Consider the following 16,463-nt stretch of genomic DNA (forward strand, 5'->3'; position numbering starts at 1 on the left):
TTGAAAACGCCTGCTGGACCACAATGCCAAATGACAGGACAAAAATTACAATCAATACATTAAACAAATATAATATAGCCTAATAATATAATAAAATATAATAAATAAATATCCAACAAAAATCATTTAAAACAAATACATTTGTGTCACCTTTTTGTAGTTTTTAAATTTTGTCTGTAGTGTATATATATATATATATATATATATGTGTGTGTGTGTGTGTGTGTGTGTGTGTGTGCGTAATTCTTTTAAATCTTATTTTATGCAGCATGTTCATTTTATGGCCTAAAACCCAGAAGAAAATTAGCGCTTTAATAATGGACTTCCTTAGGAATTTCCTTAGGAAGTATTTAGAATGCATCACAGTATTTCTAAATGTTCTTTGAAAGTAATTAATTAATGGGAAAAAAAAAATGACACTTTGTGCTGTATAATTTTTATGTAATCTTGAAATTAGTATATAGTATATTTATTTATTTATTTAGTAAAAGTAGCATTTATTATTATTATTATTAATCCGTTTTTTTCTTTATTTGGCTCCATTACTTTGCTATTATATCTATATTTTGTCATTCTTAATTCACTTTTTCATGAAGGAGAAGAGAATATTCTATATTTAAAATATTCTACATTTTCAGAAGTAAGGAGGGGCTTCTTATATGTACTTCCGGTTTCGTATGACGAAGGAGGCGGGACTTTGCTAGCTATCAACGCTACTTGCTGGCTAACGGTTGCCGCTGTGTTGTTACTGAAGGATAATTCCTAACTGCGCCAATAAAGTCCAGATTTTAATACGGGTAGGTCAGCGTATTTTTAAAACCTTTTGTTCCCCAATACGTTTATAAAGCTCAGCAAGATTAATATAAGAAACCGAAGTGCGCTTTTCTAGAGAAGTGAGTGAGTACGAGAGCACACCGCGAGACCGCTCTTTTGTTTGACTGAAACACGGAGCGTCGATTGGCTGTTGGCGTTTAGGGATTGTTTACCGGAAGATTAGCACGCGGCTAAGTATGCTATTCTACACAACACCGTACATGCATATAGTCCAAAACATAATCGTTTCTGTTAAAGGCTTAAGTTACTTAACAGCTGGTATGAAAGAATGCATATATGGGTGATGATTTAACGTCCAAACTTCCCTTTGTCCTCCATTAAGCAGGTCAACTGTAGTTTGTTTATGATAAGTAGCTCATAGGTATCGTAAACAACATTTATTATGGGAAAATGATATATGGTGATTCACAACATCTACAGACATATTATACCATCTTTAAAATCATGAAAATCTGCGATAGTTATCGTACGAGTTCCTTGTTATGTTGTAATATTCTGCTTTATCTTGAGCTATTCGGTTATTGCATTCATATGCGTAGGAGTTTTAGGTTTAACTGGTGACATTTGTTCAGTAAAAAGTATAACCATGCAAATGTTTAGATATTAAGGATTGGTACCTGGCATACGAATGGCATTTATCTCCAGGAAATAATTCTGAGAGTCCACATCATTTTATTAATACAACTGGAAGAGTCATGGAAATGAATTAGTGATGGAAGCCCAGAGTCTAAAAGGATGTTTGTTGGTCAACAGGTACCATTTCAATGGGCTCTAAGAGAAGACGAGCCACCTCTCCCTCCAGCAGTGCCAGCGGAGGAGACTTTGATGATGCCACCTCATCCACCCCAGTCAGTGGATGGAAGAGGAGGAGAGCTTCCACTGCTCCTTCTGTTGATCAAGTGAGTACATGGGGTTTAGTATAGTCAGACGACTTGCTTTAGTTTGGATCAGTTAGATCGGTTTAGATCATAACAATGGTCTTGACAGATTGACTTTGACTTTATCTTTGTTTAGATTGCTGTGTGCCATGAATTGTACAACACTGTCAGAGATTACAAAGATGACCAAGGCAGACAGATCTGTGAGCTCTTTGTTCGTGCACCAAAGAGGAGGTACAAGTGTATTCCTTGTCTTTTAATGTACACTGTTAGTCAAATGTTTGGATATACTTGCAGTTTTTTTAATACATAGTATTTTACACATTTCTAAATGGAGTGAAGTCATAAAACTGAATGCTGGACAGTTAATAGCTGCTTTTACTTTATTGTCTAGTCTCCTTCAGGGTTATTATAGTCAACTACAACTAAAACCATAATATTTTTAATATTACCTACCTATAATAGAATAAACAGAATAAAAACAGTAATTAATTTAAAATGACACTTATATTACATCACATTTATCAGAATTATATTTATTTTTATTAGAACAAATCATTGGGCTCTATAATTTCCTTTAATTTTGTTAGTAGTCTAATATATAAAACTAAAATCATAAGCATTTTCATTACTTGAAATAAAATAAACATTAACTAAAATAAAAAAAAAACACTAGCTCAACACATCCATTTTATAAAATAACGCATGCAGAAAAGTAAAAGTAGTAATCACACTTGTAGCTTTTTAAGAAATTAATTCTGTATCATTCTTTTTTAAATTAATTTTACAATGTGATGAAATAAACCATATTGAGTTTAATGCATGCAGTAGACACTAACCTACACCTCAACCTCCATTCTTATTTTTCCTGTTTAGGAATCAGCCTGACTATTATGAAGTGGTAAGCCAGCCCATAGACATGATGAAAATACAGCAGAAGCTCAGGGCAGAGGAATACCAGGATGTAGATCAGTTCTCAGCTGACTTTCATCTGCTTATTAATAATGCCAAAGCTTATTATCAGGTGAGTTTGTATTTGCATTTACACATAACATTGAAGTTTCTGGCACATGAATCAGCCCAGTCTGTCTGTTATTTTACACTACTGGCTAGCCATAGATACAATCAACATAGCTATTACACAAGCAAAACTGTTCAGCATCACAGCCGCCGTTAACTCAGAAATGCTAATACACCTGTGGGTCTCTTAAAACAGGCTGACAGTGCAGAGTACAGAGCTGCCTGTAGGCTTTTGAACGTCTTCCTATCTACCAAGAATGAACTGCTACAGGGAGCCGATGGAGAGGAGGCTGAGGATGATGAGGATGGTGAAGATGGGGAAAACCCTAGTGCTTCCATGGAGGAGGAGGTAAAGAAAATTGACAGATTTTTTTTTTCTGTTTGTGTTTATAGATGTTTATTATTATTATTATTAATATGCATATCCAGACTGATATCACTTTTTCTCCTCTATACACCTTTGCCCAACAGAGACCACCAAGCTATCTAAAAGCCATACTGGAGCAGCTGTTGGAGGCCATAGTATCATGCACTGATTCCTCAGGGAGGCTTGTTAGCGAGCTATTCCAAAAACTTCCCTCCAAGTTGGTCAGTCATTTTGCAGTGTGGATAATCATGACTAGTTTGTTACTTTAATTAAAACTGACTTCTCCCATCCCCATTCTTTCCTTTCCAGCATTATCCAGACTATTATGCCGTAATAAAAGAACCAATAGATCTGCGCGCTGTGGCTCAGAGGATACAGGTATGTGGTGCTTTGAAAATATGCTAGCGGACTATAGCGATCAAAATGTGTAGTGGTGTGTATTATAATAATTGCAACCATGACAAGACTGTCAAACGCTGATGTGATATATATATACTGGTTTATTTCCTGTGTTGCAAAATAAGGTGAATAATAGTAATATTTTGTTCTGTTTTTAGGCAGGACATTACAAATCCATCAGTGGCATGGCCAAGGACATTGATATTTTGACAAAAAATGCCAAAACGTACAATGAGCCAGGGTCACAAGTTTTCAAGGTTTGTGCACTTCACTTTATACCCTTGTTGTCTATTCATCCTAAACATTTAACTCCTTGTAAACACGTTTTTGTCTTTATAAAGGATGCAAACACAATTAAGAAGGTATTCGCCCAGAGAAGGACTGAGATTGAGCAGGCTGAACCCACTAAATCTAGCCTCCGCATCAGGTATTTCTTCTTTTCCTCAACTGGTTGCTTTGAAAATGCATCTTTTAGTCTGTAACATGCTGTGTTTTGCTAGAAATCGGAGGTCTGCTCAGGGTGACCGGCTGTCTGCCATCACTATGGCTCTTCAGGCTGGATCCGAAAGTGATGAAGACTCTATTCTGACAGGTGCATATCCACAGTTCCCTTTGTCCAAGATTACTCTATAGCAGTCCATTTGAGAGATTCTGCCAACACTCTTATTCAAAAATACATTTGCAAGGTCTGCAGCATAATATACCTGAAAGATTGTACCTTTGTCTGTCCTTATACTTTGTCTCAGGCACTGTACGCTATGACACTGGAGACGCAGAGGCCGATTGCGGTCTCAGTGCAAGTGACCCAATCTTGTTGTTGTACCAGTCAGTGCGAGGAGCCCGAAGCGTTCAGGGGCTGCTTCTCGCTGAACCCTTCCTCCAACTGCCCGCACGAAAAGAATACCCAGACTACTACCATCAGATCAAAAACCCCATCTCCCTGCAACAGATCAGGTGTGGATAACCCACGTGATGTATCTGCTGATTTGAATCGTAATGTTTGAAAACAGTCAACGTTTACACACTCTTTCCATATTTTATGTTCTTTATAGAGATAAAATGAAGAATGGGGATTATGAAGGAATCGAGCAGATTGAGGCTGACCTCACGTTAATGTTTGAGAATGCTAAACGCTACAACATGCCCAACTCCACCATATACAAACGTGCTCAGAGGTTACAGCAAATAATGCAGGTCAGTAGCCTAGTGAGGAACCCATTGCAGGAATGTCCTAGTGTTTCAGGGAAATAAGAAAAAGGGTTATTTTTTTGGTTGAATTTGTGTTCTAGCAAAAGAAAAGAGAGCTTCGAGATGACGATGAAGGAGATGTCTCTACTGCAAATTCTGACTTGGGAAGTAGTAAAAGGAAAAGGTAATTTTTAAATGTCACTCTAATTATTTTTTACCCATATGACTTTCAGTCAGTAATACGTTTTTATTTTATTGCTGCCTTTATCTGGTCCTTAAAGCCACAAGAAGAACACAAAGAAAAACCGATTGAGGATGCTGTATGCTGCAGTGACTGAGGCACGTGAGGCAGGCACTGGACGGCGCCTCTGTGATCTCTTCATGGTGAAGCCCTCTAAGAAGGATTACCCAGACTACTACCAGATCATCCAAGATCCAATGGACCTGCGTACCATCGAGAACAATATCCGCACTGAGCGTTATAACAATGAGGAAGCTCTTATGGATGACATGAAGCTCATGTTTCGCAATGCCCGGCACTATAATGAGGAGGGATCTCAGGTGAGCATCATTACATTACTAAATTGTAATACACTACTGTTCAAAAGTTTGGGGTCAAAAATATTTTTATTCGGCATGGAGGCATTAAATTGATCAAAAAGACAAAAAATGTCATGAGAAAGACATTTATAATGTTGCAAAAAAAACCATAAATTATGTGCTTTTGAACTTTCTATTTTTCAAATAATCCTAAAAAATGTCAGTTTCCACAAAAAAAAAAATCAGCATTAAATATTTTTAATGTTGATAATAATATGAAATGTTTCTTGTGCACCAAGTCAGCATATTGGAATGATTTCTGAAGGATCATGTGACACTGAAAAAGTTATTTAAAATTATAATAATTCACAATATAAATATATTACTGTTTTTTTACTCAAAACTCAAAAATGCAGCTTTTGAGCTTGAGAAACATCTTTCAAAAACATTAAAAGTCTTACCAACCCCAAACTTCTGTCTATATTTAGTTGCTCATTCATTCTTATCTTTTACAAGTATGTCTATGATGATTTACAGCAGTGTTAAAGGAACCTTTCATTCAGAAATAATATTTCTTCATTATTTAATTGTGTGGGTTCAAACCCGAATATAGTGTTGAAAATTGAAAATATCTCATTTGAAGAGTATAATTTGAAATTTATGCTTGCCATTTCTTTTTTTTTTTTCACCTGCAGGTTTATAATGATGCAAACATCTTGGAGAAGATAGTTAAGGATAAACAGAAGGAGCTTGGCCCTCCTCCTGAGGAAGATAGCATGGGCTCTCCCAAACTCAAGCTTCGTATGTTTTTTTGGCTAAAATTGGACACTTTAATGCACTAATAAAGAAACAAATTTCAGATTTTTTATTAGGATTTCTACTAAATTCCTTTCTTTTTTCTAGGCCGTAGTGGAGTTGCTGCATCCCCTAAAAAGGCCCGTACCCAGACCACCCCACTCCAGCAGAAGCTTACTGATCTCTACGAAGCAGTGCGCAACTTCACAGACAATCGTGGCCGACGTCTCAGCGCCGTTTTCCTGCGTCTTCCATCACGTTCTGAGCTGCCTGACTATTATGCCGCCATTAAGCGTCCTATTGACATGGAACGTATACGCAGCTATATGGTACAGGGACGCTATCAAGATGTTGACTCGCTAGCAGAAGATTTCATCCTTATGTTCAACAATGCCTGCACCTACAACGAGCCAGAGTCTCTGATATACCGAGATGCACTGCTGCTCCATCGAGCCTTCCTGGAAGCCCGTCGACAGATTGAGGATGAAGAGGAGGGAGATGAAGGTGGACTGGGTGGTTTGTCGGTTGCCTCTCTTGTGCGTGAGCTCATCAGGAACCTCTTTGTTTCGATGATGGGCCACCAGGATGACGAAGGCCGCTGCTATAGTGACTCTTTGGCAGAGGTTCCCGCCATCGACCCCGCTAATCCAGAGGACCCGCCTCTCACTTTGGATATTATTCGTAATAATGTGGATCACAGCCGCTATCGGAGACTGGATGTGTTTCAGGAGCATGTGTTTGAGGTGCTGGAGAAAGCAAGACGTCTCAACAGGTAAGCAGCAGGGAAGAGTGTGAAAATTAGCTATTCTTGTCCTCATTAAAGAAACTGGAATTTAAAAGATGCCACTTTCTATAAAATGAACAGGAATGATTTTAGGCTTTAAAAATTACTGAAAAAACACCATAAAAGGCTCCTTATGACTTGTTCTATGTGCCAGTGTTTTCTCTTCTCCTCGTTGTGTCTTTCTCAAACCTCATTCCACAATTAAGCATACTGGACCACTTTTATGAGATGTTTTTGATAATTAAAAAAAAATATTTTTTTTTATCAATCTTCCATATTTCATTATGTTAGGGTTGAACGGTTCCTATGCAGTATGGAGAAGTAGGAACTTTTAGTCCTACTTTTCTTATTTGAGCCAACTTTTTGATTTTAGTCATTTCCAGGTCAGGATAAGTATGGAAAAACAGATGGTTAAATAAATATGTTTTCAAAAAATTTAAATAAAAAAAAAATAAATAATAATAATAAATAAATATAACACAAAAATAATCATCCGGAATGATGTTTAGAGTAGGTATAGTAAAAGAAAAGTGATTAACACAACTGAATGGCCATTATAGATATTCAATATGCAAATTATTGACATTATTTGAAAATATTTTCTAAATAGATGCAGTCAATTACAATAGTATTTTAAAACTTGAAATATGACTTTGAAGTATGTAAAATGTATACAGTCTGTGAAAGTGTATCAAATATAATCCTGTAGTTTAACTTGTCGGACTTAATAAAATGCTTTGCATTGAACTCTCTGACATAGCTACAATATTCTGGTATTATTTGGCAACATAATAGCAATAGTCCCATGGGGGAAAAAAGATTTACAGATTTTGGAATGACATGAAAGTGAGTGAATGATGAGAAAATCATGAAGAGACTTTTAAGCTCTGATCAAGTCTAACAGAATGAAGTTTGATGGTAGGGTCAACGTGAATAGAAGTCAAGTTTTGGCACGGAAATCTGAGAATTCATTACAGCTGTTGTGCATTTTCAGGACTGATTCTGAGATCTTTGAGGATTCTGTGGAGTTGCAGCATTTCTTTGTGAAGATTCGTGATGAGCTGTGCAAGAATGGCGAAATCTTGCTGACCCCAGCACTGAGCTACACATCCAAACATCTGCATGCCGATATAGATCAAGAGAAGCGAGAGAAACTGCCCCAAGAAATTGAGGAAGACCGGCTGAAACGAGAAGAAGACAAAAAAGGTTCTTTGCTCTTGATGTTTTCAGAAATTGCTTTGCTGTTGCTTCTAGCAGTTATGTAACACCTTGGGATACCCTTTAAAGTCTTGCTGCTATAATGACTGTCTATTTTAGAAGTGTAATAATGTGCACTTTGCTTTTATGATTAATAGCTCTTCCAGAAGAGGACAAAGCAGAGGGTGCTGCAGGAAGCCAGTGGCCGTCAGGTCCTCAAAGCTCATATAGTCAGGACTGCAACTTTGAGAACAACACCTACAGTGTGGGAGATTGTGTGTATGTTCAGCCTTCAGAGGCAAATTTGCAACCTCACATTGTCTGCATTGAGAAACTCTGGAAGGACGAAGCTGGTGCGCACATTCTTACTTTTTTTATTGCCGTTGCGTAATGCTCTATTGCTTTTTTTTGTTGACGTATCACCTCCAGTTGTCAAATAATATATTTTCTTGTATTAACAATTGGATGTGTTTTGTTGACTGCAGGTGAGCAGTGGATGTATGGATGTTGGTTTTATCGTCCAGGGGAAACTTTCCATTTGGCAACCCGCAAGTTTCTGGAAAAGGAGGTATTCAAGAGTGACTACTACAACCGTGTGCCTTTCAGCAAGATCTTGGGGAAATGTGTTGTGTTGTTTGTAAAGGTGAGTAACATTAGGCAACTATGTTTAATTAGTAAATTAATATGACCAAGAGGTTCACAAAATAAAGCCATAAGCCACGAGAGGCTATGTGTTGCAATGAAAGTAAAATTAATTATATATATATATATATATATATATATATATATATATATATATATATATATATATATATATATATATATATATATATATATATATATAAATTTTATTCATCTTATTAATTTTACTTTAGTTTCAATATGTTCCTCACAGGCTCTTGAAGAATGTTGCATTTAATTCTCTTGATTGTGGGATTGTTGTTTTAGGAATATTTTAAGTTGCAGCCAGAAGGCTTTAGACCTGAAGACGTCTATGTCTGTGAATCCCGCTACACTGCTAGGACCAAAACCTTCAAGAAGATTAAAATATGGTCCATGCCGCCAAACTCTGTCAAACTAGTCTCTCGAGAGGTTCCGTTACCCGTAGTCAGAGTTGCCTCCATGTTTGTCAGTGCAAAAGACAAAGTGGCTGATCTTCCTGATGCGGAGGGTGGTGGCTTCATCGAGAAGGTATGAAGTAATTGATTGCTTTTGAGTTAATTTCTTTTTTTTTTCTTAAAATAAATCATGTAATACTCTCTTGCACTTATTACAGGAGCGAGAAGACGTTCCAGTTGAAGTGGCCAATGGGGAGCCAGGATGCCAGTATTATGAACAGCTCCACTACAATGACATGTGGCTTAAACTGGGCGACTGTGTCTACATACGCTCCCACGGGCTGGTACGACCACGAGTTGGCAGGTGGGCAAATTCATGCTTATTTTACCCAAATAACTCATAAAAGTACACATTTGACAGTAATATAAACCTACAGCAATAGTCTTGAGTTGTTATGGTTTATATGGACAGAATCGAGAAGCTGTGGTTGCGGGATGGAGCTGCATTCTTCTTTGGACCCATCTTCATCCACCCTGAGGAAACGGAACATGAGCCAACAAAGATGTTCTACAAACGTGAGGTGTTCCTCAGTAACCTGGAGGAGACATGTCCTATGACCTGCATCTTAGGTATGGGCACTGAGTGAATGAATTAATTGTAATTGTAATAAAATCCTAGTTTCATATCAGTTTGCTGTCTGTCCACAACCAACAAAACTGTGGGTGTTCAAGCTGTGATAAAGAAATTTTGCCAACCATTCTTGTCAAATGCACATGGTGCCTTTGAATGAATGAATGAATGAGGCATTTATATAGCGCTTTTAATGTGTATTGCAATACACCCAAAGCGCTTTACAATCATGTGGGGGGTCTCTCCTCAACCACCACCAGTGTGCAGCATCCACTTGGATGATGCGACGGCAGCCACAGGACAACGGCGCCAGTGCGCTCACCACACACCAGCTACAGGTGGAGAGGAGAGAGTGTCGTAGAGCCAATCAAGTGGATGGGGATTATTGGGAAGCCATGATAGACAAGGGCCAGTGGAGGGAATTTGGCCAGGACACCGGGGTTACACCCCTACTCTTTACGATGAGTGTCATGGGATTTTTAATGACCACAGAGAGTCAGGACCTCGGTTTAACGTCTCATCCGAAAGACGGTGCTTTTTTTTACAGTATAGTGTCCCCGTCACTATACTGGGGCATTAGGACCCACACAGACTGCAGGGTGAGCACCCCCTGCTGGTCTCACTAACACCTCTTCCAACAGCAACCTAGTTTTTCCCAGGAGGTCTCCCATCCAGGTACTGACCAGGCTCAGCCCTGCTTAGCTTCCATGGGCAACCGGTCTTGGGCTGCATTCCATGGGCAACCGGTCTTTGGGATCATTAACATGCTCCGAGATTTTTCATTTCACAATGACACTGGAAATACAATTAAGATCTACTTCTTGCGGTAGTCTGCTGTGATTTTGTAGTTTAAACTAGCCTCCTCAGAACCCTCAATGCATAATTGAATCAGTGCGGGATCACTTGGCTCGAGTATGAACAAAAAGCAGCCAAGTGAAATGAATTATTGCAGATCTAGTAGCAAATGTATCATGTTGAAACTTATGAGACTGTGCATTCCCACAAATGGGATTTATACAGCTGATTAAGTTCTTGAACATTTTCATTTTAATTCCTCTGTTCTCTTCATCGGTTACCTACCTTGTATTTGAAAAAACTGACTCTGTTTGAAAACTTACTATGGACCGTATTTTAAGTCTTTCTCTTTCTTTTCACAGGGAAATGTGTGGTCTCCTCTTTTAAGGACTTCCTGTCCTGCAGACCAACTGAATGTCCAGAAGAAGACATTCTCATGTTTGAAAGTCGCTACATTGAGAGTGAAAAGCAGATGAAGAAGTTTAAAGCCTTGAAACGCTTCTCCCTCTCAGCCAAAGTCGTTGATGACGAGATCTTCTACTTTAGGTGCTTTTTACTTCCCTACCTTACTTTTAGTGGGCAATATGTGTTACAGCCAGAGTCTTATTGCTTTTATTAACAATTAATGTGCCAGACTTCAAACTAAGACTCGAAATGGTTGATTGGGTTTAGCGATTAACTGATGCTCTAAATTAATTTTCAGAAAACCCATTGTGCCCCAGAAGGTGCCATCCCCACTGCTGGATAAGAAGATTGAGGAACTAGAGGCTAAATTTGCAGACATGGAAGATCTGGATGAAGATATGGATGACCTGGACGAAGATGACGATGAAGCAGCAGCAACGCCCTCAATGCCACCCAGTCAGGCATCCACAACAAGTGACATGGATATGCCTTATACTCCACCACAGGTACTCCAGACTCTCAAGAAATCAGTGATTACCCATCCTGTCCAGTTTTACATGCACAAGAATATTCAGATATTAATCATTTTCCAATTATGTGTGCATCATAAGCAGTGTTTTTTTAGCAAACATGAAACATGTGTGAATATATTACATAGTTATTGCTATTAGAAATCCATTGTTTTCTGATGGTTATTATATTCAATATACAATCATATATATATCTTCAACTGTCTATTCTCCATAGTTTTTTCATATTTAACTGTAGCTGACTTTTTCTTTACACCCCTTTTGCTATGCACAGTCCACGCCAAAGATTAAGGGTATGTCCAAAAAGGAAGGAGCCAAGCGTAAGATCAACATGAGTGGCTACATCCTGTTTAGCAGTGAAGTGAGGGCTATTATAAAGGCTCGTCACCCTGATTTCTCCTTTGGAGAGCTAAGCCGACTGGTGGGCACAGAATGGAGGAACCTGGAAGCTTCTAAGAAGGCAGAATATGAAGGTATGTTCTCAAATCTTCATGAGAAGTTTCTCTATTTCCTGATTACTATAGTTCACCTCACGTGATCCAAGATGTTAGTGAGCTTGTTTCTTCACTGGAACAGATTCGGAGAAATTTAGTACTATATCACTTGCTCACCAATGGATTCTTTGCAGTGAATGGGTGCCGTCAGAATGAGAGTTCAAACAGCTGATAAAAGCATCACAATAATCCACAAGTAGTCCACACCACTCCAGTCCAGTCCATTAATTAACATATTTTGAAGTGAAAAGCAGCATTTGGAATCCGTCATTAAGATGTCTTTAACTTCAAACCATTGCTTCTGGCTAAAATACAAGTCCACTATCTATAACATTGCTTTCTCTGGTGAAAAAGTCATCTCATTCGAGAGGAATATGCACAGGCCAAGCACTGTTTACAAGCAAAAACAGTACAAAACGGTTCTAAACAAATATATCGGTGGATTTTGATATGAGAGGACAATCAGGGATGGACTTTTTCACTGGAGGAAGCATTATTATGGTATTTTGGCTGGAAGTGATGGTTTGAAGTTAAAATGTCTTTATTTGTTTCTTGTGCACACACACAGCTTTTCACTTCACATTTATGGTTGATTAATTTTGATTACTGTGATGTTTTATGATATTTTACTGTTGTGATTAGCTGAACTCTCATTCTGATGACACCTGTTGGCCTGAGTACATTTTCAGCAAATATTCATTTTAAGGTAAAATATTCCATGAAGATAAATATCTAGTTATACTCAAATAAAGTAAAGCATTTTTTACAAGACACTGCTATGAATACAACCAATTCAGTCACAAGTTCAGACATCTGAATGTCTGAAAAGATTATTTGTCCTCCTTAAAAATAGCCATTTTCCCCATAGAAATGAATAACAATGGTAACCAGGATTAGTTTTCCTCCATGCACAACATATGATGCTTTGCAGATTATTTCTATATGGAAACTGTTTCACTTATTTACAATGTTGCCTAATGCAACCACATACCTAAGAGCCTGTAATTCAGTCATCAATGTTTTTACAGAACGGGCAGCTAAACTGGTAGAGCAGCAGGAACGGGAGAGGGTCCTTCAGCAGCAGCAACAGCAGCAGCAGCAGCAGGCTTCCCCAAGAGCAGGTACCCCAGTTGGCTCAATGATGGGGGTGGTACCTCCCCCAAGCGCTATGGGGATGCTAAACCAGGCCATGCCACCTGTGCCAGGTAACGCCAAATCGCCCCCACCCTTGCTGAAAGAGCCAGATGCAGCATCCGGGCACCCTCCGACAGTTCTCATCCATTTAAACCATCTAAAACCTCAACTCATCAATCATGTCTCTATCTTCCCCGTACCAAAAGTGTGCCCCATTAGTGATTATTCAGTTCATTTCACTAAATTCCTTTTGTTTATATGCAAACTTTTTGGTCTTGTCTTGTGTTTTTGAATATTGCCACATTCTTTATTTCACATTTGCACTTTTCTTTTTGCATGAGAACCTTTTTTATTAACCCGTTAATATGTAGAGCTCTTTTTTTTTTTTTTTTTTTTTTACATGCCTGGATTAACCACATTTAAAAATTCACACTTTCTTTGACATTGATATGACTGTTGTTTTGTAGTTGCATGACTTGTTAGACAACTGCATGTCATCAATGCATGGATCTTTTTGTGCTATCTCCTCTTCACCCAAGGCATGATGGGAAATTATGGCCTGCCCTACATGCCTATGCAGGGTCCTTCTGAGGGCATGATGGGCATGGGTGGCACACCACCTCATCCCATGGGGGTGCCCCAGCTGCCTTCCCAGCACTACCTTCTACCAGGCATGGCCGGGTACCCTGGTATGCCCCATCCGGGTAAGAAGCACCCGACAAACGTCGGATTAAACAGAACCCCCACCTGAAGATCTTCTGACCAGCTCCAATCTGAATTTTAAAAAAAGAAATCGGTTTTTTTCCTCCTCTCTCGGTTTGAAATCATGGCTTTGTTCCTAAAACTAGTGAGCTGCCTGGACAGCAAGGCAGTTTGAAACCGAGCTAAATTGTTTGTATATTGTTTTAGTGAATGAAGAGATGCTTTTTGTAACTAGATCATTTCTGCATGGTCTAATTTTAGTTGTATCTAATTCATAGGGTGGGAATATTCACACAACACCACTAACATGCTTTTTTTCTCAATATCTCACCTCACTCTTAATCTATTTTCTACACTTTTCCACTGACTGACTTCACTGAATCGTTTTATAAAAACACCACTTGCTTTGGGAAAATGTAACACACATTTATGTAAACAACATTTATTTATTCAATCAGTGCACATTATTTGCAACCTTATCTGTTGGAGTTGAGATTTAAACTATTTTTGCTTTCCTACTCAGGTGTGATGGGCCCAGGAATGAACGGCATGGCTGGAAGTCCTGGCCCTGGAAGCCATTATGGCATGCAGGTGAAGAACATGTTCATGCAGCTTTCAGTGGTGACGCTAAAGCAGATGCAGATTGTCAGCTCTGTCCTTTACTTTGTGTTCTCAGATGAGTGGTTATGGGCCAGGACAACAAGCTCCACCACCATATCCAGGTCAAGGTCAACCAGGCCAGCAGCAGCCAGCCCCGCCTATTTTTGTGGCCCCGCCTCCAAAACCTCAGCGTCTTCTGCATTCAGAAGCTTATTTGAAGTACATTGAGGGCCTCAGCGCTGAATCCTCTACAATTAGCAAGTGGGACCAGAGCCTTAAGGGTAAAGATAATTTGCATACGAATTGCATATAAGAGTTGTTTTATGTATTCCTTTTGAAGTTATATACAGTTACACCAATGTTCAGAAGTTTGAGGTCAGTTAGGTTTATCTTAATTTGACCAGAATTAATACAAGTATGCGCTAGACTGATCAAAAGTGACAGTAAAGACATTTATAAGAATATTTAAGATTTCTGTTTCATATGAATGCTGTTATTTTGAATGTTTTATGGTTTTTATGAAAATATTAAACAGCACAGCTGTTTTTTACATTGATGATAGTAAGAAATTTTTCTTGAGCACAAAATCAGAATTAGAATGATTTCTGAAGGATCATGTGACACTGAAGACTAAAGTAATGGCTGCTGAGAATTCAGCTTTGCCCTCAGTAACAAATAAAATTTTTTAATTTGTTGAATTAGAAAATGGATATTTTAAATTGCAATAATATTTCACGGCATTACTGTTTTTACTGTATGTTTGATCAAATAAATGCAGCCTTGGTGAATTAAGGGACTTCTTTCAAAAACATTTAAAAATGTTACAGACACCAAATTTTGAATAGTAGTATATACTAAACAATTGCTAAATTATTTTTGTTAAAGCAAGTTTTATGGGTTTTATGATATTTCCTTATACCACAGTTTTGTAGCATTTTTACTATAAATGCTACATATATGTGTTATATATAGTATATGGTATACATGGTGTCTTGCACCAAAAACATTCATCATTTAGTAATTTAAATGATTGTTTTCATAAAAATGGCGGCACCGTTAAGTCTTCTGTATGTAAATGACTTCTGTGATGTTACAGCCAAAGCATCTCTGAATGACCCATTTTTGCTGCTCAGTTTTAGTGGCCTTGTCCCAAATGATGCATGTTTTAAAAATGTTGTCATTCTAATTTTCGTTCCTTCAGCACAAAGAAAAGACTGTCGGCTCACCAGGGAGCAGGAGAGCCGTCTCCCTACTCACTGGCTGAAAAGCAAGGGCGCTCACACCACGATGGCCGACGCATTATGGCGACTCCGAGACCTGATGATGAAAGACACGCTCAATATCCGACAGGCGTACAACCTTTAAACCTTTATTTTATCCCCAACTCTCAGGACTCTAATTTATGCAAGCCTTCTCCTACCAAATCTTTCCTATCACAATGTGATAAAGTATTATGTACTGTCGGAAATGCTTCAGCAATAATCTCCTAGTTGTGTGTGTATTTGTGTGTGTGTGTGTGAGAGGAATAAAGGTTTTAGCCACATTTAGGTACATATGACGCACTGGAATTAAGTCACTCATGCATCAATTTATAAACTACTGACATGGATTTGAAATATGTCACTTTGACTGTTACTTTATATGAATTTTGGTTGCATTTATGATGTTGAACCGCATCATTTTTATATTGCTGAAAACATCACCAGTCCTCACAAAGTTCTCTGGCTATTGCCACTCTATACAAAAAGGCTTCAAAAGTTGTAAAAGAATACAGTGGCAGTTTATAAATATATTTTCTTTCTTTTTTTATTATACAGAGGCAAAATAAGCTGAGTTCCTCTTTATTTTAATGATAATGTAATTTGTTATTTTTTCATTGTGTACCTACAAAAAAAAAAAAAAAAAAGCTTGTGAGAAATGCTTGAACAGTTGCATTAAGAATGACAAAATTGTCTCAGTTTCACCAATAAACGGCATTTCAAATGGATAAAGTGTGTTTCAAGTATGTCCAAAACATGTTTGTGAGAGGATTGGGTTACCAGCCCCTCCACCCACACCACTGTAACATAAGGCTCGACAAACCACGCCACAAACCTCTGCAGATGCAGATTA

General features: G+C 38.2%; 1 protein-coding gene across 2 annotated transcripts; it reads left to right on the top strand.

Moving 5' to 3' along the window:
- Positions 1 to 665: 665 nt before the first annotated feature.
- Positions 666 to 16,342, top strand: pbrm1l (polybromo 1, like). 2 transcript variants are annotated; one of them, XM_058780013.1, is made up of 30 exons: positions 666 to 797; positions 1,588 to 1,733; positions 1,849 to 1,946; positions 2,589 to 2,736; positions 2,929 to 3,081; positions 3,204 to 3,320; positions 3,409 to 3,477; positions 3,657 to 3,755; positions 3,840 to 3,925; positions 3,999 to 4,090; positions 4,245 to 4,452; positions 4,551 to 4,692; positions 4,788 to 4,870; positions 4,968 to 5,247; positions 5,922 to 6,027; positions 6,130 to 6,793; positions 7,800 to 8,011; positions 8,161 to 8,355; positions 8,488 to 8,645; positions 8,951 to 9,193; positions 9,279 to 9,424; positions 9,533 to 9,690; positions 10,849 to 11,032; positions 11,190 to 11,397; positions 11,696 to 11,894; positions 12,944 to 13,120; positions 13,589 to 13,753; positions 14,275 to 14,342; positions 14,428 to 14,632; positions 15,553 to 16,342. In XM_058780013.1, the coding sequence occupies exons 2-30, from the start codon at positions 1,599 to 1,601 to the stop codon at positions 15,714 to 15,716; spliced, it is 4,962 nt and encodes a 1,653-aa protein (XP_058635996.1). In that variant the 5' UTR covers positions 666 to 797; positions 1,588 to 1,598; the 3' UTR covers positions 15,717 to 16,342. The 2 variants fall into 2 exon arrangements, with proteins under 2 accessions (XP_058635996.1, XP_058635997.1); XM_058780014.1 differs by having other exon boundaries at positions 12,944 to 13,036.
- The last annotated feature ends 121 nt before the right edge of the window (positions 16,343 to 16,463 follow it).

Source organism: Onychostoma macrolepis, chromosome 06, assembly GCF_012432095.1.
Source record: "Onychostoma macrolepis isolate SWU-2019 chromosome 06, ASM1243209v1, whole genome shotgun sequence".
Lineage (NCBI taxonomy): Eukaryota > Metazoa > Chordata > Actinopteri > Cypriniformes > Cyprinidae > Onychostoma > Onychostoma macrolepis.

Coding starts and splice junctions, on each gene's coding strand:
- pbrm1l (XM_058780013.1), top strand. CDS start 1,599: ATGGGCTCTAAGAGAAGACGAGCCACCTCTCCCTCCAGCAGTGCCAGC. Junction 9,194..9,278: donor GTGGTGGCTTCATCGAGAAG/GTATGAAGTAAT, acceptor CACTTATTACAG/GAGCGAGAAGACGTTCCAGT. Junction 11,398..11,695: donor TGCCTTATACTCCACCACAG/GTACTCCAGACT, acceptor TGCTATGCACAG/TCCACGCCAAAGATTAAGGG.